Source organism: Polypterus senegalus, chromosome 13 (genome assembly GCF_016835505.1).
Source record: "Polypterus senegalus isolate Bchr_013 chromosome 13, ASM1683550v1, whole genome shotgun sequence".
NCBI classification, from domain to species: domain Eukaryota; kingdom Metazoa; phylum Chordata; class Cladistia; order Polypteriformes; family Polypteridae; genus Polypterus; species Polypterus senegalus.
This window is the reverse complement of record NC_053166.1, coordinates 3,978,024-4,001,125: the sequence shown is the minus strand read 5'-3', so window position 1 is coordinate 4,001,125 and position 23,102 is coordinate 3,978,024. Positions and strand designations below refer to the sequence as shown.

The 23,102-nt window shown below is 46.8% G+C and overlaps 2 protein-coding genes across 2 annotated transcripts in view; both read right to left on the bottom strand.

Annotated features, from left to right (window-relative positions):
- The window catches only part of LOC120542826 (lectin-like), a 134,610-nt gene that overhangs the window by 90,054 nt on the left and 21,454 nt on the right, over nucleotides 1-23,102 (bottom strand). The window lies entirely within an intron of this gene.
- The window catches only part of LOC120542828 (lectin-like), a 65,273-nt gene continuing 47,166 nt past the window's right edge, over nucleotides 4,996-23,102 (bottom strand). Inside the window, exons 2-5 of the mRNA XM_039775511.1 lie at nucleotides 12,905-13,005; nucleotides 7,888-8,022; nucleotides 7,651-7,762; nucleotides 4,996-5,235 (exon numbers count right to left, since the gene is read on the bottom strand). Coding sequence (XP_039631445.1) covers nucleotides 5,141-5,235; nucleotides 7,651-7,762; nucleotides 7,888-8,022; nucleotides 12,905-13,005 — 443 coding nt within the window. The 3' untranslated portion in view covers nucleotides 4,996-5,140. The remainder of the gene's footprint in view (nucleotides 5,236-7,650; nucleotides 7,763-7,887; nucleotides 8,023-12,904; nucleotides 13,006-23,102) is intronic.

The window sequence follows — 23,102 nt, the reverse complement described above, 5'->3', positions numbered from 1 at the left end:
GCCTCATGAGCAGTTTACGGGAAAGTGCAAAAGTAAAATTCATTCAAGCGGATGGAAGGGCGCACGGGGCAAAGGGCAGGGTGCCAATGAGGCTCTGCTTACATGAGACACACTGGGAGTCAGAAGTTTACATCCTGGAAGATGACCACCTGTCAATGCCCTTATTACTGGGAATGGACTCTCTGGTGTCGGTAGGTCTTTCCATCGACCTGTCACGGCTGGAGTACGAGTTGCGGGGGGTGAAGTCCATCGTTTTGGGACGAAGGCTCAAGGTAATCTGGTTTGGTCTAACTTGTGTTATTACCTCGCGCAGTTGGTGGACGAGCTGTGACGATGTGGGTTCTGGCTCCACGCTCCCATGGCTGTTTGGGAACCCTTGAACCCAACACCGTCGATAATGAAACCGAGAGAGCTAGTCAATGGAAGCAAATAGACAATTGAGCAAGGGGTGGTGCAAAAGTGAATAGTGCTTTTATTTAAACAGTCAAACAAAACAGGTGTTCAAATAAATGGTGCAGTTCATTCAAAAAGTTCTTCATTAAATAAATAATCTATAAAAGGTAAAACGTGGAGGTTAAAATAATAAGAAAAAGCAATCCTTTAAAACGAGGTAAAATGTTTCTTACAGGAAGCAATCTTTAAAACAACAAATCCGGTGTAACGTTTCTGTTAGCGTCTCACCTGCTTATCCCGTTAGGGCTTAGCAGCAGGCAAGACGCTCTCTGCAGCTGCCCTCCAACAACACACATTCGAGACTGGAGACCTCCCAATCCCTGGCTCCGGTATGGCACTCATCCCAGCCTCGGAGAACTTGGTTTCCACCAACGGCCAGGTCGCCCACGTTGGGGATTCCAACCACCAAGTCTCCCGACTTCCGCTGCCTTTCTGCGGCCAGTCGCCTTGCCTTGGACACTCCCGCTACATAATCGCTCAGTGGGAGCGACATCCAACTCAAACGCCTGGGTGTAGGCCCAACACCCCAGCTTCCTTACAGCTGCCCTCGATCGTGCGCTCACCACACGCACGCACCGCGTGTCTGTCTCTCCTGCACCGCATGCTTCCTCGCTCCCTGTAACCTCCGTCCTCTTTCCTTTCCTTTTTCTCTCCGATCGTTTCTTTTTTTTCCCCCCACAACCGACTCGCGCTTCTTTTTTTATAACGTGAGGGGCCATCACAGCTGTAGCATTAGCCACGGGAGCAATCACGAATGTGGGCAGTTCCTCACCTGTGCACACGGTGAGAAACGCCCACATCGACGACTGCCCCGCGGCTCGCCACAACATCGCCCCCCCTCACGAAGCCGCCTCGGGTGCGGTGATTATTTAAAAATGGCCTTTGCTCAGTGAGTTGTGGACCCATAACACCACACGAGCCCAGCCCAGTAGAGAAGGCAATTCTTGAACAGCCGGAGCTCGTTCAGCCTCTGCTTAGGAGGTGGCACTCTGTGTAGTCGACAAATTGGGTCGGTCTTAGGTGGTGTCTCACCACATTCACACAGTCGACCCTGTCCCGGTTTGGCACAGAGCCTACAGAGTGTCGCCTCTGAAAAGAGGAATAATCAAGGAGTGGGTTGACCAGATGTTGGCGGATGGGGTCATCGAGCCTTCAACCTCATCGTGGGCTAGCCCTGCGGTGCTTGTTCAAAAGGCTGACGGGACCTACCGATTCTGTGTGGACAATCGGGAGATGAACAAGAAGAACTTGGATGATGCTTACCCCATGCCCCTCATTCATGAGATCTTGGAGTCTTTGCATGGGGCAGCGGTGTTCAGCTCCCTAGATTTGAAGTCCGGGTATTGGCAGGTGAGGATGGGGAAGAGTAGCATGGAGAAGACCGCCGTCATCACCCCGGAGGGGTTCCAGTTTTGGGTAATGCCCTTTGGACTTAAAAACGCTGGGGTGTCATTCCAACGGCTAATGGAGCAGGTCCTCCGGGGGCTTCATCGTCGTATTCTCCCCATCTGTCCCACAAAATCTAAAGGACCTCTTCTAACGACTGCGTAAGGCTCATCTTACACTCTACACCAAGAAGTTTAGATTTCTACAAGACCATCTTAACTTCCTCGGCCATGTGGTGTCGGCAGACGGGGTCCGGGTGGACCCAAAGAAAATTAAGTCCATCTTGGACTACCCAGCACCCCAGGAGGTAAAAAGTCTCCAGCGCTTCCTAAGGATGGCTGGGTAGTTCCATAAATTTGTGCATGGGTTTGCTGACATTGCTGCCCCTTTGTTCCAGCTGCTGAGGAAGGGATCCCCTTGGGAGTGGTCGCCAGCGTGCCAGGACTCCTTTGAAAGACTCAAACACGCACTGACATCACCACCAGTCCTGGCACAGCCTGATCGATCATTAACCTTTCAGGTCCACACTGACATGAGTGACCTCGGGCTCGGTGCCGTTCTCTCACAAACAAGTCAAGGAGAGGAGAGGGTGGTGGCTTATGCCTCACGGTCACTAAAGGGCGCCGAGTATAATTATTCCACCACTTGAGAAGGAATGCCTTGCTGTCGTGTGGGCCATGGAGAAGTGACGTCACTTCCTGGAGGGAACTTCATTTGAAATCTACACGGACCATAGGGCTCTGAACTGGGCATTCAATTGCCCGAAGGCCACGTCTAGGCTGACCAGGTGGGCATTGCGCCTCCTATAGTTCACATTCAAGGTGTGCTAACGGAAGGGCTGTGCTAATGTTGTGCCCGATGCCTTATCACGGGTTCACGAGCCTGCACCGGTGGTATGTGTGGTATTGGTCTCTAAACCTTGGCCTGATCTTCCCCTGAACATGCAGTAAATTGTTCAATCTCAAGCAGCCAGTCCGGTATGTCAAGATTTGAGAGAGGGCCGGGGGGGAGGCCTGACCACATACATTATAGGGAACTTCAAGGGGCACTCTATCGCTGTGTTCCAACAAAAGATCGGGTTACCATTATCAGTTGGTAGTGCCCAAGACACATGTGCCCAAGTTCCTACAGTATTACCATGATAGCCCGATCGGTGGTCACCTTGGATGTACAAAGACACTGTTTAAAATCCTGGAGGTGGCATGGTGGCCAATGATGCGTAAAGACGTCTGGAGCCATGTCCAGACTTGTACCACCTGTCAGCAATACAAAACCCCACCTGGTCTCCCCTCAGGACAGCTTCAGCCAGTAACCATCACTACCCCCGGGGAGAGCCTAGGCATGGACCTAATGGGACCATTTCCTGCCAGTAAGGACCGGAAGACCTACCTGATGGTGGTTGTGGACTATTTTACCTGATGGGCGGAGCTATTCCCTATGGCTAATGCCACCGCCAAGAAGATATGTTCCAAGGATGAGATCTGAGCTGCGGTTCGCGTTGAACACGGCGGTGCACGACGTTACGGGTGAGACCCCCGCATTGTTAGCTTTAGGCAGACATATAAAAGGTCCACTAGAAAGAATAATTGAGCACAACCCACCCAAACCAGACACCTCAATACATGAGCACTTACAGAGTATACAACAAATCACACAACGGGTGAAGGAGAGAATGGTGAGGTCGCAGTCCAGACAGTCTCAATCGTACAACCGGAGACATAAGCTTGTACAATTCTCGGGTGGGGAGAAAGTCTGGATCAGGACTCATCCCCTCTCCAAAGCATCAGAAAAGTTAATGGCGAAACTGGCTCCAAAGTGGTTCGGCCCGGCAACGGTGGTCCAATGGAAGGGTCCGGTGACCTATGCATTAGAGTGGGGATTGCTGGGGACTAAGAAGGTAGACACTGTGAACATCTCAAACCTCAAGCCTTGGTTTGGCCGTACACCACTGCCTTTTGTAGCTGTGCTACTATCAGTAAAAACTACATCTCCCAGCAGTCCCTGTAGGGGCTGTTGGGGTCAAAGGTGGTCAGAGGAGTTTAAAAGGAGGGCAGGTGGCCAAGGAAAAAAAAAGTGTTTTCTTGTTGTTGTATTTTGTGTTTACCTGTCGGATTGCCTTCTGTTAATCAAGTCATATTTAGTCGCTGTGTCCTGGATTGTGTCGATGTTGGGGTCTCCATTGTCTGTCTAGCTGCGTGCTGAGGACTGTTTGTGTATTCACGTCTTTCCCACAAGTATAGCAGCGCTGCTGAGCCATCCATCTGTCTTCACCCTTACAGTGTCTACCGGTAGGACTGATTTTTCATTCCCTTACAACGTGCAGATCTCTGGACTCACTCTCGTCATCTCTCATTACATCCCGTGTGGTATTCCATGGACTTTGCTGTGTGGTGTTTGTGTTTATATGTTTTTTGTAATATCGCCGTAGGAGTACAGGGTGGTATTATTTATAATATTTCATTTCATTATATTCTTTAATTGTCGTTGTTCCCCAGTGTGCTTTATTTTGTCTCAGTTTGTGAGTGTGTGCAGCTCGAGCCAAGGCTGAGGGCGTCCCTGGGATCCTCTAATAAAATAATGAAATCCCCGTCATCTTGATGGTGTGAATCCTAGCGGCACCTGACCACTACAGACCAATCCCAGCTTTTCTGACTGAGACTCCTGAGCTCAGACTTGGAGGTGCTGATCCACATCCCAGCCACAAATCACTCGACTGCATCTGGAAGGTCACAGTCGGGTGTGACAAAGGGGACATCGTCATCTACGTAAACGGCCTCTCCACATCCTCGGCTGAGCCATGAAAACCTCAAGACCCCAGCAGCAGGACCACCGCCACATCACACTGGTCAGAATGCCCACATCAGACATCTCAACTCTCTCAGACCCATCATGAACCCCATCACACTGTGTGGCTGGTGGTCTTTAAGTCACGGCTCCCATCCTGCAGCACACCTTCACTGCCATTCCATTCATTTCTTACAGTGTTGTGTGGTGCTGCCCATCACTACTGCGGTCAGCCAGCCAAGATCTGAAGCCCACCTCCAGATGACCACCCATTGGTTACGGCCATCAGATTGTGGCCACTGCTGAGTTCACTTATGTCATATGAGGTGGCCTGTTAGTCACAAAGCAGGCGAAGGAGAGCAAGTGACATGTCTTAGTACTGCAGCTTGTCCATCCTAAATGAGAAGCGAGAAAACAATACAGAGAACAAGACAGCAGGATGAATGCTAGATGTGTTTTTATTTAGAAACAGCTGAAGTGTAATGAAGATCGGACATCTTTAGTGTCTCTCGTGGCTTCACTCCTTTTTCATCCTCAGCATTGGCCATTCGTTTCTCATGCAGACAAATGGAAACTGATTTTCACAGTTGTTGTTATTCCAGCCTCCTGGACCTGAAAAGAAACACAAGAGGAGAGGTGATGACAACACTGGAGGAGCAGCAACTCACAAACTCGCTTTGAGATTTGAGGGACTGGACAATGTCGCCATCTCACCCGCCAAGTGCCGGAAAGTTGGACCAGCAGTCGGCGTGCAGGTAGCGCGGTGGATGACATCGGAAGGAAATTCTCAAGGCCCAGCTGCCTGGTGTTACGCCGTCACCAACGTCAGCAGGGGCTTAAACCAAGAGATGCTCAAGTTCAGAGGAGGGTCTGGGTGTGATGGCAAGGGGCCTCTTCAGCAGTGTGGGTGTCTGTGTGACCAAAAAGACCACTGGGGACCCCCTCAGAGCCCTATGAACCAAAGCAGCCTCACTGATGACCAAGCCGCGTGATCTCCACTCGCCAAACACAAAACACCACGAAACACACTGCATTAGTAAAAGTCTGATCAGCTGTCTGCTAAGGAGCTAAGTGGGGTCTGTGGGGTCTTAATCTGGGCTGGCCAAAATGATTGAAGTGTTGCCAAGTGTTGTGGGCACTTAATGACGTCACTCGCAGGGTGGGTCAGCTCGCCCAGTTTTTCAATGAGCTACGTGTGACCTATGAAGGCTTTTGTTGAATGACGGCTCGCTCGGGCAGAGCCCATCCCAGCTAGCACAGGGCACAAGGCAGGTGCCAGTCCATCTCAGGGTATTGGACTGGGCTCTGTTTTATCAATGGCCGAGTTTGATTCCTTTTTTGACATTTTCATTGAGTGATTTTTTTCCCATCATTCCCTGGAGTGATTAAAATTTAAACAGCTTGTGAATGTTTGCATCTGCTCTAGCGGTGCCACCTCATTCTTCACCCAGAAGAGCCTCAGGCACAATGGCAAGAAAAGACCCTTTGGCAATCCTTCCCTTTGCAGTAAGAATATAAATTTGTCTTGAAATGCGGCCATCGACAGTACAATAGAACAGCAAACACACGCAGTCGGCTCCCGCTGGCAACGTACAGACGCACACCCGACATCCTCAGAATATGGCGAGCAGGCGCAGCTGGAGGTCACTACCGCCAATTGGGCTCTGAGTAGACCCTCAGTCCAGGGCTTCATTCAGCTCCTCCATTGCCCACCCTGAATGCTGGACAGCGTCGCATTCATTAGACTCGTGTGTTGTTAGCGTGTTGAGCCGATTTGGCTTTGCTGACATTTGTGACTCACGTGAAGATCGGATCACATGGAGGACCTTGGAGTAGAAGTGAGTGGAGTCGTGTAGGGTGGTCCAGAAAAGCAGTGCTGTGTTTCAGCGAGGGTCCCCTCTGGTGTGGCCTTGTACTATGAGATTAGACCCTGATTCTAATGTCATGTTAAGACACCTTTGCTCTCTGGTTTTGACCTTTGCCCTGTTTTGCCCGTTTGTCCCTCTCCTGATGTGCCCCTCACGTCTTTGGTGCTGTCACTCATAGTACAATAGCAGTGAGGACCATCACTTGTAACATCCTGTTATCTCAATATCATCCACCCTCATAACCCTTTGTTTCCACAGTCAAAGCTGATTTTGGACCCATTGGCACACCATGGCATGAGTTCCACGTGTTTTAGGTTGATCTGCAGGTTCTCTTATGAAAAGCTTTCTAAAAATCCAAACACATGACCTCCTGTGCACCTCTCTGGCTGACTACTTTTTGCTTTTTTTCCATAGAATTCCAGCTGAATGTCTTTGGGATGCGAGGAAAAAACACACACAGGCTGTGACCAGGCTGCAGTCTGCCATGCCAGTGTGCCCCCATAAAATGTAATTCAGCCATCCAAACGTTATCAGGCCTGCTTGACGCCCATCCACACACACGATGACCATCCCTGAGTGTGGAGCCAGTACATCAGAGTGCCACCAAATGCCACCATGCTGCCGACTGAAGCAGCGAACTTAAAAGGCCACATGATGTGAGCGCGGGGTCTCGTTTATTCTTTTTTACTTTTTATTGGTTGAGTATTTGATATTTAAACAAAGGATGATGATTTCACTCTTATGAATCCCTCACACTCTCTTTATTCTCGTTTTATTATTTGTGACGCTCATCACGTCCTAACAAGCCCCCTGGTGGCTGCCATCCTGCTATGCCAGTCACAAGTCGATGCAGTGACAGATTTGTCTGATTTACTCGGTGCTCCAGAGTGTGTTACACGGGGGTCTTTAGGACGGTCCCACATGCTACTGTCTCACACACACACACACACACACACATTGCTCTTATTGTACGCTGTGCTCAAGTGAAGCACAAAAAAACCTGAGTGCCCCCAGAGTCCTTCACAGCACCCCAGACAATGCCAGGTTACCCCTGGTGTGGCGTCCCATCTGAACTTGGACAACACGTTGAATTGAAATGACAGCGGCCACCATTGCAGTGGTCATCTTCATCAGCCCTAAAACAGAAAGCATGGCTTACCATTATAGTTGGTGTGTAAGCACTTCTCAGTGCCACCGGAGTTGCTGGGTTCACCCGGATACCAGTTTGCAAAATCCCACTGGGACCCGTCTGTCCAGAGCCATGATGAGATCTGCAAAACACCAGCACTGCGGTAAGCAACGGGACCCTCACTGCAGCAGGATTGCACTTCTCTGCCATCTTAGAGCTTACAGCCCCCCAGGACCACAAAGATGAATGAATGGGAGGGCAACTTACCCGCACACAGTTGGAGCCTCCGAGCCAGGAGGGGGGTTCATGGGAGTCACTTATCTTAATCAGTCTGGTGATGAAGTGGTTGGCACCGCTGCTGTGAACAGACGCCAGGTTTCCTCCAAGGCTGACACAGTGAAGCTACAGGAGGAGGTGACAGAGAGGGTCCACGTTAGGCCAGCATGGCACACACATCAGGAAGAACACAACAAAAACTGGGGTCTGTCGTGACACCTGGCAGCCATTTTATTTTTGGAGATTTCGTAAGACCCCTGAGGCAGCAGCTCCGCTGCATGATACTTGGAGTGCATTTTGTTGAAGACTTTCAGACAGAAAACTCTTAAAAGGCCACTGCTGGTCTTAAACTGACCACTGGACAGTCCAGCTGTGTCACTGCCTGTCCTTTGTCACTTTAAAGTGAGGTGCCACCCAACTTCAGACATGAGGTCTGCACAATTATGAAGTTTCATGCCTGTTGGGAATCAATAATGGCGGTCCTGTGGACGTCCACATCAGAGAAGCTGCTGGGACAGGATGGGTACATGGTGGGCACACATCTCATGTGCCAATGGGAGGTGGGTGCCTGAGTGGTGATCAGTCTGTCAGCTTCATACAGTTATGAGTCTGCTAGCTGCGTTAGTCGGCTTTGCCACGTCCAAGTTGGTGGGCTTCGGTTGTTGTGCTGTCGGATGTGCTGACATGTCTGAAGGCCTGTGTGTGTCACTAGCGCGTGTCACTGGTGTGTGTCACTAGCCGAGTGCTTCTCACTCTTTGATATTTGCTGTTATTTTTTTAGTGGGTGTTAATATTATTAGTCAGCTGGAGCTCCTCACTCTTTAATACGCCACATACAGTCGCCCGTCAGTAAAGCGTCGGTGCCACAAGTCATTCCTGCCTGTCCTGACCTTGGTCTCTGTTGGCGGTCCTGGCAAGACACCATTTTACAGTAAAGTGTGTTCTTTAGAATTCAAAAAGGCAATTAGAAGGAACAAAGGAAATTTCAGGGATCCTGTAGAAATGAAGGCTTCAATCGGATTTAAATGTCAGGCTTTGAATTGTAATCTTGTAGTGGTACAAAGGTTTGAAGGATTGGCGTCAATGGCGATACACCCTGAGTCTTGGTGCCCGCTAGCTCGTTATTACACACAGCAGTGACGTTTACAGGATGCACTCATGCGGGTGGCCGGTGTGGTGAACTGAATGTTTCCAGTAATTTCAGATAACAACAGCTGAAAAGAAATAATGTGGTCAACTCCACTGAATGTCCACCTCCTCTGTGTTCTGGCCATGGAGGACCCCTTTACTTTTATGTTGACAACATCATGCAGCAGCTGCCAGCTTGTGCTGTACCCAGGGATTGATGTGCTTCTGCTTTGTGACCAAAGCGTCATGGAACATCTGGTACTCAGGTCATAAGCAGGGTGACTGACGTCCATGATGAGTGGATGCCCTTCAGAGATTTGTGCCCGTCTCTATCACACTTTGAAGGCCTGTTGCGTCAGATTCAGCCCTTTGTTGATCATTCTGGAAATCACGTCAGCAGCCTCACGTCGAAATCAGCCATCTTGGATACATGGCACCATCTGGCATCACCATGTAGTTAAATTGCTGCAGAGGGCTCGCATTAGTGTATGCCATCATTTTCACCATGTGGCCCGACATGAACACGTTGAGTATAAACCTGGCTGAAGAAGAAACTGGCAGAACAAGGAGTACGCAACAGTCAGCGTGGGCTCAGACGAGGAGCTTGTGTTTTACCAACACGCTGGAATTCTATGAGGTAACAAGAAAAGGATACGACCAGAGAGGAGCAGATGATGTGGTTTATATCAGAAAGCATCTGATAAGGTGCCACATGAGAGGGTGGGCATTAAATAAAAGAAGTGGCAGTTCAGGGTGTGCTGTGAAGATGGGGGCAGAATTGGCTGAGACGCAGGAAGCAGAGGGTGATGGGGTGAGGAACCTTCTCAGAACTGGCTGATGTTAAGAGTGGTGACCAGCAGGGAGTAGTGCTGGGGACGCTGCTGTTTTATTATCTATAAATGATTTAGATAGGAATATGAAGGACAAGCTGGTGATGTTGGCAGTTGATACCAAGAGAGGTGGACTGGCAGATCATCGAGAATCCACTGAATCATCACAGAGGGACCTGCACAGCAGACAGGCTCGGGCAGATTAGTGGAAGATTAAAATAATGTCTACGGTGGGCTGGCGCCCTGCCCGGGTTTGTTTACTGCCTTGCACCCTGTGTTGGCTGGGATTGGCTCCAGAAGACCCCCCGTGACCCTCTGTTAGGATATAGTGAGTTGGATAATGGACGGATGGATGGAAATGGGAAGAATTACAGGTAGGGAGTAAAAATGTCTGCGGTTGGCTGGCACCCTGCCCAAGATTGGTTCCTGCCTTGTGCCCTGTGTTTCCTGGGATTGGCTCCAGCAGACCCCCGTGACCCGGTGTTCGGATTCAGCGGGTTGGAAAATGGATGGATGGATGGAGTAAAAATGTGAGGCTTGAATACACAATGGGGGTGGTCTGAAAATCAAGAGTCCACCTTATGAGAAGGATTTAGGAGTCGTAGTGGACTCTAAGCTATCAACTTCCTGACAGTGTTCAGAAGCCATTAAGAAGGCTTAGAGAATGTCAGGTTATATAGCGCTTGATGTCTGGAGTACAAGTCACAGGAGGTTCTGCTCAGGCTGGTGAGGCCTCATCTGGAGTCGTGGGGTGCAGTTTGGGTCTCCAGGCTACAAAGAGGACAAAGCAGCACAAGAGAAGGTCCAGAGAAGAGCAACTGGCTGATTATGGGGGGCTACAGGGGGTGAGTGATGAGGAAAGATTAAAAGAGCTGAGCCTTAAGGAGACGAAGAGGAGGCCTGACTGACTGAAGTGTTTAAAATGATGAAGAGCATCAGTCCAGTGGAGCGAAATGGTGACTTAAAAATTAGTTCATTAAGAACACGGGGACACAGTTGGAAACACATTAAGGGTAAATGTCACACAAAACTTATGATGTCACACAGAGAGCCACAGACTCGTGTAATACGTGACCAAGTGGTGTGGTGGGCACGAGGACTATAGGGACCCCCACACCTCAACTTGATGTTATTTTTGTGGACTGGCGAGTTCTGATGGACTGAAGGTCTTGTCCTCGTCCACATTGATCTAACATTTTAACCTGCAAGTCTTCTTTGAGCTTCCCTGACATCTCGTCTTTCCTCTTCACTCCAGATAGATAGATAGATAGATAGATATGAAAGGCACTATATAATAGATAGATAGATAGATAGATAGATAGATAGATAGATAGATAGATAGATAGATAGATAGATAAATGTGAAAGGCGCTATATAATAGATAGATACTTTATTAATCCCAGGGGTAATTCACATGAATGGCAGCCCCATTTCTTTGTGTCATTCCTTTTCATTTTTTTTTTTACGTCACCAAATTTCAATCAAAACAGTCAAAGTATTTTTGGGAGATTTTAGGGTATTTTTTATTTTTTTTTATTTTAAGGTGGTGTTTTTGGCCCTAAATACAGATTTATTCAAATTCCTCTGTCTTTGTGGGCACCTACTGCCCTCGATGTGCCATCCTGCCAGTTGTCAGCTTTTTAACTAAATGATAAACATGTGAGCGAGTGAGTCAGTCTCTGTGTATATATTCAGACTTTAGATTATTTGAATGTGAATTTGGGGTCTTTTTTAGAATTGGGGTCCACTTCTTATCCTTTTTTTTCTGTTTAGCCCACTTGTTCTCAAACTCGGCCCTGGAGACCCTCTGGAGAAGCGGATTTCTGTTCAAACTTCTCTTCTCAATTGAATTCCAGTCCTAACTAAGTCAGCTGTCACTTCCCAGTTTCTGTGTTTTGGGGTCCATGTTGAAATGACAGAACTACGGTTGGTACATTTTGATTGGAATGTGCCCATAATTTCTGTATGTGACACGCTGATAATTCAGTGCTTTTTAAAAGATGTTTTTATAATTTTCATCATCGTTCTCATCTTGATATCGAATTTATTTCCCTCTGAGCCTGTCGGGGGGTCTGGCGCTAAAGCAGGTGCAGCCTTTCAGCATTCAGGATCGTCTGCCCGGGGGTCTGCTCTGCTCGTTGTTAACTGTCATTATTGGGATCAAACTAAGGGAGCAAATCAGTAGGAGAGGACAGCAGAGAAGGAAAGCTAAGCACTTCACGCCAACACAAAAGCACCAAATGTCTCTGAAGTGTCAAATCCCACCGCTGGCTGCAGAATTAGGGGGGAGGCAGGCGCTGCGACATAGCGGTTAAGGCTTTGGAGTCTGAGGCTGTGGGTTTAAATCCACTACTGACCCTGTGTGACCTGAGCGGGTCACTTCACCTGCCTGTCCCTATAATGAGGAAAACAAAACAAAAGAAATGAAACCAATCATCTCTCAGATGTTGTCAGTCACCTTGTGAGTAAGTCAAGATGTCAGCCGCTCTGTAAATGAGATCAGTAAGAGGGAAAGTGAAGGAAACAAAAAGCTGCACACACCGGGGCGCCCAGGACTGAGCCGAAGATCCACTGGTGTTGTGTTCACGATATGAACAGTCGCCTTATGAACGAGTTCTCAGGAACAGATACGGTTTGTGGAGCAGACGAAGTGCAGCCTGCAGCTACGGGCTTTACAGGTCGCCATCTTCTTCTGCTTACTTCTTGTCTTCTGCTCCCTTTGTTTGTCTTGTTTGTGTATAAATGTGAATGTGTGAGTGAGGAGGGACAGAAATCTAAAAAGAGCAAGAGAGAGAATGAGAAAGCAAAGGAAGGACGATCCATAATGCAGTGCAAAGAAAGTGACTGAGGGGTGAAGGTACAGCAGAATAACAAAAAAATCAAAGGTGCCAACTGGCTGAGGGGGAAAAAACACACGCATGCCATGTAGGAGATCAACATGGAGCATAGAAAAGTACTGGACTTGTTCACAAAGCACATATTAAGGCAGCAATGCCATTCTGTCACACCATTTCCCAGTGTCACTTACAGCCCTCAGGACGAGACATTACCTCAGCGTCAATCCAGGTCTTCTTGATTGGGAAGTACTGGTAACATTTGCTCTGGTAACTCGTCCATCCAGGCTGACATATCTCAAGACTGTAGGACAGATCTGAAAATCAGAGACCACCACTTAATGAAGGCCATTGAATGTTATTAGAATTCTATACATTTGCAAGACCTTTTGACCTGAGACCACTCTGTATGCTAACTAACTGATGGCTGCCACCCCATACCATGCACATTCAGCATGGCGTCAGCAGGCACAGCTCTCATGATTGAATGACCAGAGTCATCTTCAGTTCCCATTTCATCGACAGTGGACCACTGCTGGTCTTTCGAAGGTCTGTTGATGGCACAGGAGTGACGTACTGTTTGTCTGATTACTCTGGGCATGGATCTGGATGGATGGACAATTTGTGCTTGGCTCATATTACTGTATACCAACCCAGACGCTTCACTTTGCATCAACAACATTTGCTCAGACTACTTTAAACTAGAATGTGGTACTAGACAAGGATGCCCCTTGTCACCGCTGCTGTTTGCAATGGCCATTGAACCACTGGCAATACATTGTCGAAATACTGATCAGATAAAGGGGATTATCAGAGAAGGACTGGAACAGAACATCTCTTAATATGCAGATGATATGATACTGTAGATATCAGACCACAAGACACTGAGCCTGCAGTCTTAACAGCACTCACAGAATTTCAAAAGCTCTCTGGTCTCAGAATTAATCTGAATAAAAGTGTACTCTTTCCAGTGAATTCTCAAGCATATAATATTAGATTAGACACCCTACCTTTTATCATCGCAGATCAGTTTAAATACCGAGGGGTAAACATCACAAGTAAACATAAAGCTCTTTATCAACAAAATTTCGTCTGCATGGAAAAAATTAAACAAGACTTGCATAGATGGTCAGCCCTTCATCTCACTCTAGCTGGAAGAATTAACACTGTTAAGATGAATATTCTTCCTAAGCCCCTTTTTTATTTCAAAACATTCCAATATACATCAATAAATCATTCTTTAGGTAATTACATTCAACAATAACCTCATTTATTTGGAACTCAAAACATCCACGCATCAAAAGAGCGACCCTACAAAGACAAAAGACAGAAGGCGGCATGGCTCTACATAACTTCCAGTTTTATTACTGGGCAGCAAATATACAAGCGATAAGAACCTGGACACAAATAGAAGAACATACACAGGCTTGGACCGCAATAGAAGTAAAATCCTGCAGGACTTCTTTGTATTCCCTGCTCTGCTCCAATAAACACATGTTATCAGCAATACACTAATAACCCAATTGTGCTCCACTCACTTAGAATATGGAACCAATGTAGAAAGCATTTTAAGACGGAGAAGCTTCTTTCTGTGGCACCCCTGCAAGAGAACCGACTCTTTCAACCTTCACAAACATATGCAGTGTTTGATATCTGGAAAAAATTTGGGATTAAATCACTTAGAGATCTTTATATAGACAACGTCTTTGCATCCTATGAACAATTACATTCCAAATTTAACATTCCAGCTACACATTTCTTTCACTATCTTCAAATCAGGAACTTTGTTAAACAGAACCTTCCTGAATTTTCCTCATCTTGCACCCTCATCCATGCTGGAAAAAATATTGCTCAATTTTAAGAACTCAGACTCCATCTCTGCAATATATAAAATTATTTTACAGTCCCTCCCTTTCAAAGATCCAATAGGACACTCAGAAAAAAATCTCTCAATTAATATATCAGAAAAGGAGTGGAAAGTAGCAATGTAGAGAATTCACTCGAGCTCCATATGCGCAAAGCATACAATCATTCAACTCCAAATTAAATATTGAGCACATCTGTCTCGTCTAAAACTCTCCAAAATGTTTCCATGATGAGAGCCAACCTGCGAACGTTGCAATCAAGTCCCAGCCACACTGGTTCACATGTTCTGGGCCGCGTACACCAAATTAACGTCATTCTGGACCAACATTTTAAATTACCTCTCAGACAGCCTTGGACTCCCAATCCCTCCTAACCCATTAACAGCTGTGTTTGGGGGTCTTCCAGATGGGTTTAAAGTGGAGAAGGACAAACAAACTGGGATTACATTCACTACACTGTTGGCACCCAGACTTATTCTGATAAACTGGAAGAATCCTAACTCTCCTCTTTTAAGTCAGTGGGAAACCGATGTGTTATACTATTTGAAATTGTAAAAAATCAAATACTCGGTTAGAGGATCAGTACAGACGTTTTTCAAAACATGGTATGGAATGGAAGTTAAAATCTATTGCTAGGTTCTGTATGAAAATCTGCATGTTCTCTGTATGCCTTGGTATTATTATAACAGATAAATAAGCGTGCTTGCATGGAGTGGGGCTGCCAGTGTGGGGTGTGGTTTTTGGCTACTTTATCGTCCAATTAAGATGCCAAACGTATGACAAGTTTTCTGATAAGCTTCATTCAAAATATAAGACTCAAATTTCTGCTTTCCGTTGTAATCAACAAATTGTGTAAGAATGTTCTGTGACCTTTGGATGAAACTGAGCTTATTTTTTCTAACCACTGCTTTGAAGATCTCTGTTATAAAATGCAGCTCACCCCACTATGAGGGGGCTTTTCGCACTCAGTCTCTGTAAGGCAAAGACCCTCCACTCACCAAGTATAAAGAAATAAAGAATTCTGTTTGTTTGAATTGGTGCCTGCCTGTTATTGTTTTGAACCTTCGTCCAGTTTCCTGGTGCCTGAACGTGGGGCGGAGACGTACTGGTGACTCCTCAAGCGGGATCGTCCAGAGGACCGGTAAAAGGACCGACTCAAGCCGGATCGGTAAGGACCAGCTCCAGGCAAAAGTTAGGACTGGCCTGCCTCGGGCGTATCCTGCGTGAGAAGTTCCTGGCCTCCTCTGACCGAATACGAGGGTCGAACCAACTGGGATTTCCCTAGCAGGTAACGAACTTCTTGGTGAGTAGACCGAGGGAGTCCGATTGAGTGAATGATGCAGCTCAGGGATTTGACCGGTTTACGGGAAGTTAAGGAAAATAAATACTGTATCACTAACGTAGTGGATGGTAAATAGAGAGTAATACTTGGGTCCCTCGGGGGACAGTGTAAGATACTACAAGTATGTTAGTAAGTTACTCCCTGTGAAGCGGAATAGAAAGGGGTGAGTGGCACACTCCTATAAAATAGCGGAAAGGGAGTAAGAACAGCATAGCATATGAATTGAGTGTCTGGGAAAAAACACTGAGTGAGTGGACGAGTTTTCTGTTCCTAACGTCTGGTCATAATCCTACTTCTACGGGTCGCTCTGTGGTGGCGCCATGCACTAGCAGTTGGCACATAGGAGGCGTCTGATGAAGGAATTGGTGTTGAACACATCTTGTATTCCGTACTCGACGCTGAATATTGTTGTATGATTCTGCTAAACAACGGACACGAAACCACTTGAGTACTAATCCGGGAGTGGGACAGGACTGGGAGCAGAACGCCGCGGAGGCTGGATTGTTCTGCGGTGGTCCAGTGCCATTCATTATGGGAAAGCAAAATAGTAAACCGGTCAAAGAGACTCCCTTGGGAAATCAAAAGTCTTTGTTAGAAGGATTATTTTTGGAAAGTGTCTCGGACATGAGCTTTCACTTGAGTCCGAAAGGGGGTTCACCTAGAAAATGAATAGAAAAGAAAACCGATTAGACTTTAAGAAAGCGTGTAAAAAATGTAATAAACAGAGTGGTGGCTGATGGCTGATAGACGGGACTCTGGACATATCAGAAATACAAGAAATAAGGAAAATATTATGTAGAAATGCACGAGGATGTTGTAACAAAGGTCTGTACCGAATGGACATGTTTGATAGATGGGAATTGGTGATAAAGGATAGGACCTTGGAAGCGGCGCAGAAGCGTAACGAGCTGCTGGCTGCTGAGGTCAAAACATGGGAAAGGAAAAGGAAAAGTTATTGCTAATGATGCAGAAAACGAAGGTAGAGACAGAGCCCAAGCTTGAAAGTAAAAGAAAGAAGACCGAAAAGAAAGACCCCCCCAATACCCCCTCCACCTCCTCCTACTGCACCCCAGTTAACAAACGAACGCGAGTTTTTACGATGAACAATATCATTATGACCCGTCCTCACATATTGACTCTGAAGAAGATGATTCAGATCATTCACAAGGTGCTACTGGGTTGCAATGGCAGAAACCAGAAGAGTCATCTGTCTCCCAGCGCACAAGAAGTCAGACCCTCCGCTCTAAACCTATGGGCGGTTTTACTTCCCCCTTCGGCTCCCCTAAACCTTCTCTTGCCCCTCATTGAAGTCCCCAACCCCGACATGATCCGCACAACCCCAGGCAATAATAATCCCACTGCCGTAATGATTCACGAAATTGGGACATTCAAGAATTAAAGGATGTGGTGTCTGAACTGCCCGACCCCAAAGCGGTCAGTGGACTGAAATTTGTGCAGCAGTTACAGCAGCTGGATAACACGTATAAACCAAATCCTGCAGAGTGGACACAGGTGCCACGCCGAAAGCTGGGCACCACATGGGCAACTGTAAATCACAGTGATCTTAATGGTGCCCCTTGGTGTTGGAGTGAAGCTCTTCCCCGAGGCCCTGGGAATGAAGGTCCTTTCCTCGGCCAGTGGGAGCCTTTGAAAGGAGCCCTGGCAGAAAAATATAAAAAGGGCACAGACTGGTCACTCATTTCAGCCGCTAAGCAGAAGAAAGACGAGACAGTGGATGAATGGGCTCACTGGTTGCAAGATCTGATGGCTAATCACTCTGGGCTCGACAATGAAAACGGTAGAACTCGTGCTGCAGTGCCTCCTTTTGTCTCGGGACTGAGAAGTGACATTCAAAGCAAAGTTCGCACGTCCTGCATAGGCTGGGAAAGCGATACGTTCGAGGAAGTCAAGCGTCATGCAGAGCATGCTGAGAGACAGACTAAATTAAAAGAGCCAGACACAGAGACCAAACAATTACTATACTGGTGGAACTGGCCGGCTAGGGGAGAGGCGCAGAAATTTCTTTGGAAGTTGAGGCGAGGGCGGAGACGACGTGGGTTCCAATTATCAAACCCTAATAATCCTTTCGCTCAGATGTCTGACCCTTCGGAGCAGACGCCAGCGTCATATGCCTGTTACGGCTGCGGTGAACTTGGACATTTCAGACGCAACTGCCCACACAAGTGCCCTCCGCCACCCCCTCTCCCTGAGCCCAATGACATTCCTTGGTCCTAGGACTTAGCAGGGACCACCAGCCACTTTTTCCAGTTTCCTTTGCTTAGTCGTCATGCTGATACTGATCCTTTATTGACTTTAATAGTAAACGGCAAAGAAACTGTCTTTCTTGTGGACACAGGAGCCATGCGCTCCACTTTGTCACTGTTGGAGGTCCCTGCCTCGAAGACACATTACAGGTGCTTACTGCCTCAGGACAACCTCATACTTTGCTGGTCTCAAACCTCTGCAAGTGCAGCTCAGCACCGACAGCTCATCATTGACTCATCGCTTCCTGTTAAATCATTTGTGCCCTGTGAACTTGCTGGGAAGGGATCTTATGACTAAGTTGTCAGTCTCAATTTCTTTAACTTAACAAGGATTTTACTGCTCCATTCCTAAGCTCCTATGCCAAACTACACACCCCAGGCCCTCTTTTGCTGCATGGACCCTTGACATCTCACCACACACCCTCCTCTTGAAAGCCCTTCATTCTTTCCCTCATGTCTATGTCTCCACTATCAAGTCCCGGACACCCTGCATTGTACTGCCCAATATTTCCCCTCTGAAGTAGACACTCCTTGGTTAGAATCTTTCTTTCCTCCGCACATGCCCTGAAACTTTGTACATTCCATGTATTTTTATCTCCTCTATTAAAGCTGCTGCGTCAGTTCACCTCACATGTTCACAAAGTCTTTTCTATCCAGGTGGTTCAGTGCCCCATGTCTCACTATCTAAATCTGACACCGTTCACTGGGTTGAAATTGGGGACTGGGTTGAAAAATGTCTAAATAGAACTGATTGGCTGTACGTTGCGCCAGGTATTTTTGACACCCCAGACCATCTAGTTACTAAAGTACTAATTCAGATTGATCTGCCAGTCGTTCGTTACCTGTGTCACTCGTCTCTCTCTTTATGTTCATTGCAAACTGCTAGCATTCCATGGCTCTCTTCGATTCCTGATACACTGTGGTCTCAAGAGAAAAATGATTTTGGCAGAATAGCAAATTGTGAACCTCTAGTAATCTTTCCAAAATCCTCCTTCCGTCCTTGCCGTGCACAATATCCTCTCTCTCCTGAGGCTGAACTCGGAATTGCTGCTGTACATAAAGATCTCGTTGAAAGGGGGGCTATAATTCCTATTAAATATTCTCCTGTAAACTCTCCTGTTCTGCCAGTAAAGAGGCTGATGGCTCTTGGCGCTTTGTCCAAGACCTCAGACAAGTCAATTCTGCTATTTTTTTCCTAGAGCGCCGATTGTCCCTAATCCTTCCACTATTCTGTCTACAATCCCTCCATCTGCACGTTATTTCTCAGTATTGACTTAGCAAATGCTTTCTTTTCTATTCCTGTACATCCTGATTATCAGTTTTGGTTTGCTTTTACTTTTCAAAACCGGCGTTGGACATGGACCGTTATGCCACAAGGTTATACAGAGGCTCCTTGTGTATACGGCGCGCTTGCTCAGAACCTGGAAGGTTTCTGGCCTGACAGGGGAAGTGCATTGATACAGTACATCGACGATTTATTACTCTGTAGCGAAACAGAGAAAGCATGCACACAAGATACAGAATTATTGCTCAAGTATCTTGCAGAAAATGGGCACAAGGTCTCCAAGGCCAAGCTGCAGTTAGTTCAGACCACCATCAAGTACTTGGACATCACGTATGGTACCAGAGCTCTGTCAAAAGACCGCATAGCCACCATCAAAACCTGCCCAGACCGGTCACAAAACAACAGCTTATGTCTGTATTGGGCATTTTAGGTTACTGCTGACAATGGATTTTAAATTTCTCTGAAAGAGCACAGCCTTTACAAAGTCTAGCTAACACTGCTGACCTTCCTCTTTCTGGCCGCATACAGTGGAATGAGCAGGCTGAGAAGGCTCTGTGTAATTTAAAAAGTGCACTACTCTCTGCACCAGCGTTAGGGCTCCCTGACTATTCTCATCCATTCATTTTGCTCGTAGACGTAAAGGGGGGATATATGAATGCAGTACTAACACAGCTCCATGGAGAAAACAAAGGCCAATAGCCTATTTTTGAGAAAATTGGATCCAGTGGCTTAGGGATTTCCAACCTGTCTCAGAGCAGTAGCAGCCACAACAGAGGCCGTGCTAGCCAGTACAGATATAGTGCTCATGAGCCCCCTAACAGTAAAGGTGCCTCACGCCGTACACTCCATTTTAGTACAGGCCAAAACTTCACATCTCACTACTGGTAGGGTAACACACTATCAAAACGTACTCTGTACCCTGTCAACTGTCACAATTGAAAGATGCTCCACTCTAAATCCAGCCACTCTTCTTCCTACTGAAGAAGAAGGAGAGCCACACAACTGTCATGATGAAATAACTAAGGTCATAAAACCCAGACCAGACCTGCAGGAAGCTCCACTAGAAACAAGAGAAGTACTCTCGAAGATGGATGTTCCTTGCGATTGGATAATGGAACACCCTCAACCAGCTATGCAGTGGTCAAAGGTGACCACCTGCTGGAGGCAAACCGAATTTCGTCAAGTTTAAGCGCGCAAGCAGCTGATTTGAGTGCTCTCACCCGAGCCTGTCAGCTGTCAGAAGGGAAAGCAGTAGCCATTTATACAGATTCCAGGTATGCCTTTGGTGTCTGCCATGATTATGGAGCATTGTGGAAATTAAGGAGATTCAAAACCAGTACTGGTAAGCCCATCCAACATCAGAAATTAGTCAAATCCCTCCTCAAATCTATAATAAAACCATCAAGACTGGCAATAGACTGGCAACTTGGAGGAAATAAGTGTATAGGACTGGCGAGCTTTGTTGGGCTGAATGGTCTGTTCTCGTCTAGATTGTTCTAATGTTCTAATAGTTAAATGCCAGGCCCACACTTGGAAACAAGATCCTGTCAGCAAAGGAAACGACCTGGCTGATCACTTTGCTAAACAGGCTGCCTACAATAACACACCAATTTTTTTATTCCAACAGAAAGATGACAAAGACCCCGATAATCAAATTATCTCTTTACAGAGCGCAGCCATGGACAGAAAAGAGAAAATGGTCCAAAGAAGAATCCCTCTCTGATGGGGTCTGGACTCACAAGCAAAATAACAAACCTTTCCTCCCAAAAGCTTCTGTTCCAGGTATGGCAAATATCGCACATGGCCTGGACCACGCCGGAAAGGATGCCATGATTCAAGATGTCGTAGGCTTCTCTACGTATGCAGAGCAATTCTGCAGGCAATGTGCACTATGTCAAAAATTTAATATAGGAAAGGGTACCCCGGTAAGTACCGCCATCACACCTAACCCAATGGGTCCATTCGAACATCTTCAAATGGACTTCATTGAACTAACACCATCTAAAGGGTACCGATACTGCTTGGTAATTGTCGATGTGTTCTCCCGATGGGTGGAAGCTTTCCCTTCCAAACATGCAGACGCCAAAACTGTGGCAAAAGCCTTGATAAAAGAAATCATTCCAAGATGGGGAATACCACAAAAATTGCAGACTGATAATGGTACCTATTTTGTGAATTCAGTAATCAATGCGCTAACCACCTGGCTCCAAATTAACGTACACCACTATTGCAAGTACCACCCTCAAAGCGGAGGTATAGTAGAAAGGCGCAATGGCACCCTGAAATCTAAATTGACTAAGATCTGGGAGCAGACGAATTTCACCTGGCCTGGCGCTTTCCCCTGGCCTTGATGGGATCGAGAGGGAGGACACACCGACAGTTGGGACTGTCGCCGTTTGAAATACTAACCGGATGAGTTATTGGAAATGTCAATCTGCATACTGTGGACAATGATCTTCTTTCCAGTCTTACAGGTCTCCGAGCATCCCTGAAGGAGGTCCATGAGCAGGTTACCCAGGCTTGGCGAACTAGTCCTCCACCAACAAAGTCACAGATTCCCTTGGGAACCTGGATACTGGTCAGAGACACCCGAAGGAAGCACTGGCTTCACCCTCGCTGGAGGGGACCATTCCAAGTGCTGCTAACGACACCTCACGTCATTAAAGTCGAAGGACTTCCCGCCTGGATTCACGTGTCGCATTGCAAAAAATGACATTCATAGCTTCGCTAGTCCTAATCTTTTCTATCCATCTGACTATAGGACAAGGTCAAACAGGTGGTGACCATCGGACTCACCAACTGAAGCAAATACATGGGGACTTTCCAACGTTAACTTTCCAAATAGGGAAAACTGCCTCGTTCTAGATTGACTTTTGTTCCATTGCTCCCTGTGGGTCCAGTGGACAAGACAAATGGAGATTGTCTGAAAAATATGTTTGTGTGACCCGACCCGGGTATAAAACTGATTTGAATTCCTCCTCCAGTCTATCTGAATTGTTAAGCTGGAGTGATGTGTTTGCAAACACTGGCGACAAGGACTGGGGGTATAATCCGTGGAAACCCAGGAACATGATTTAAAAACAAGCTTTTCTATAATTAAATCAAGGTTTACCCCAATTCATGAATGTAAGGTAGAAACTAGCAATCCTTTGATTATTACTATAAAAGACCCCTCATATCATGATAAAGGAACCAATATATTAGGGGCCCATGTTTCTGGCACAGATCTCCTTGGAAAATTTATTATACAGGTTACAGAGACACAACCGCTATTATCTCACCTAGCTCAATATCTGCTACACCTCCTCCTGACGACTTACCCTCACAACCGATTATTTCTCTAAATTTCACCACCCTTTCCTCTACATTCTCCATAGAAACTGGATACGGTGACTAGAACCGATGGCTGCAGTGGGTCCTCTATTCTGCGCGACAGATAAACCAATCCAACTGTTATGCATGTGCCACTGCACGCCCTCACCTCGCCACTACCCCATTTCCTTTAACTGATCCCTCAGACCCCACTGGCCTTCCTTGCTTGCTTTACCTATTTACTACCGCTTTCCCACCAACTAATCCCAAATGTCATACCTTGAATACCCTTTTTCCCCCAATTCAACCTATGACTCCCCTATGTTCCGTCCCTATATTGCCAATT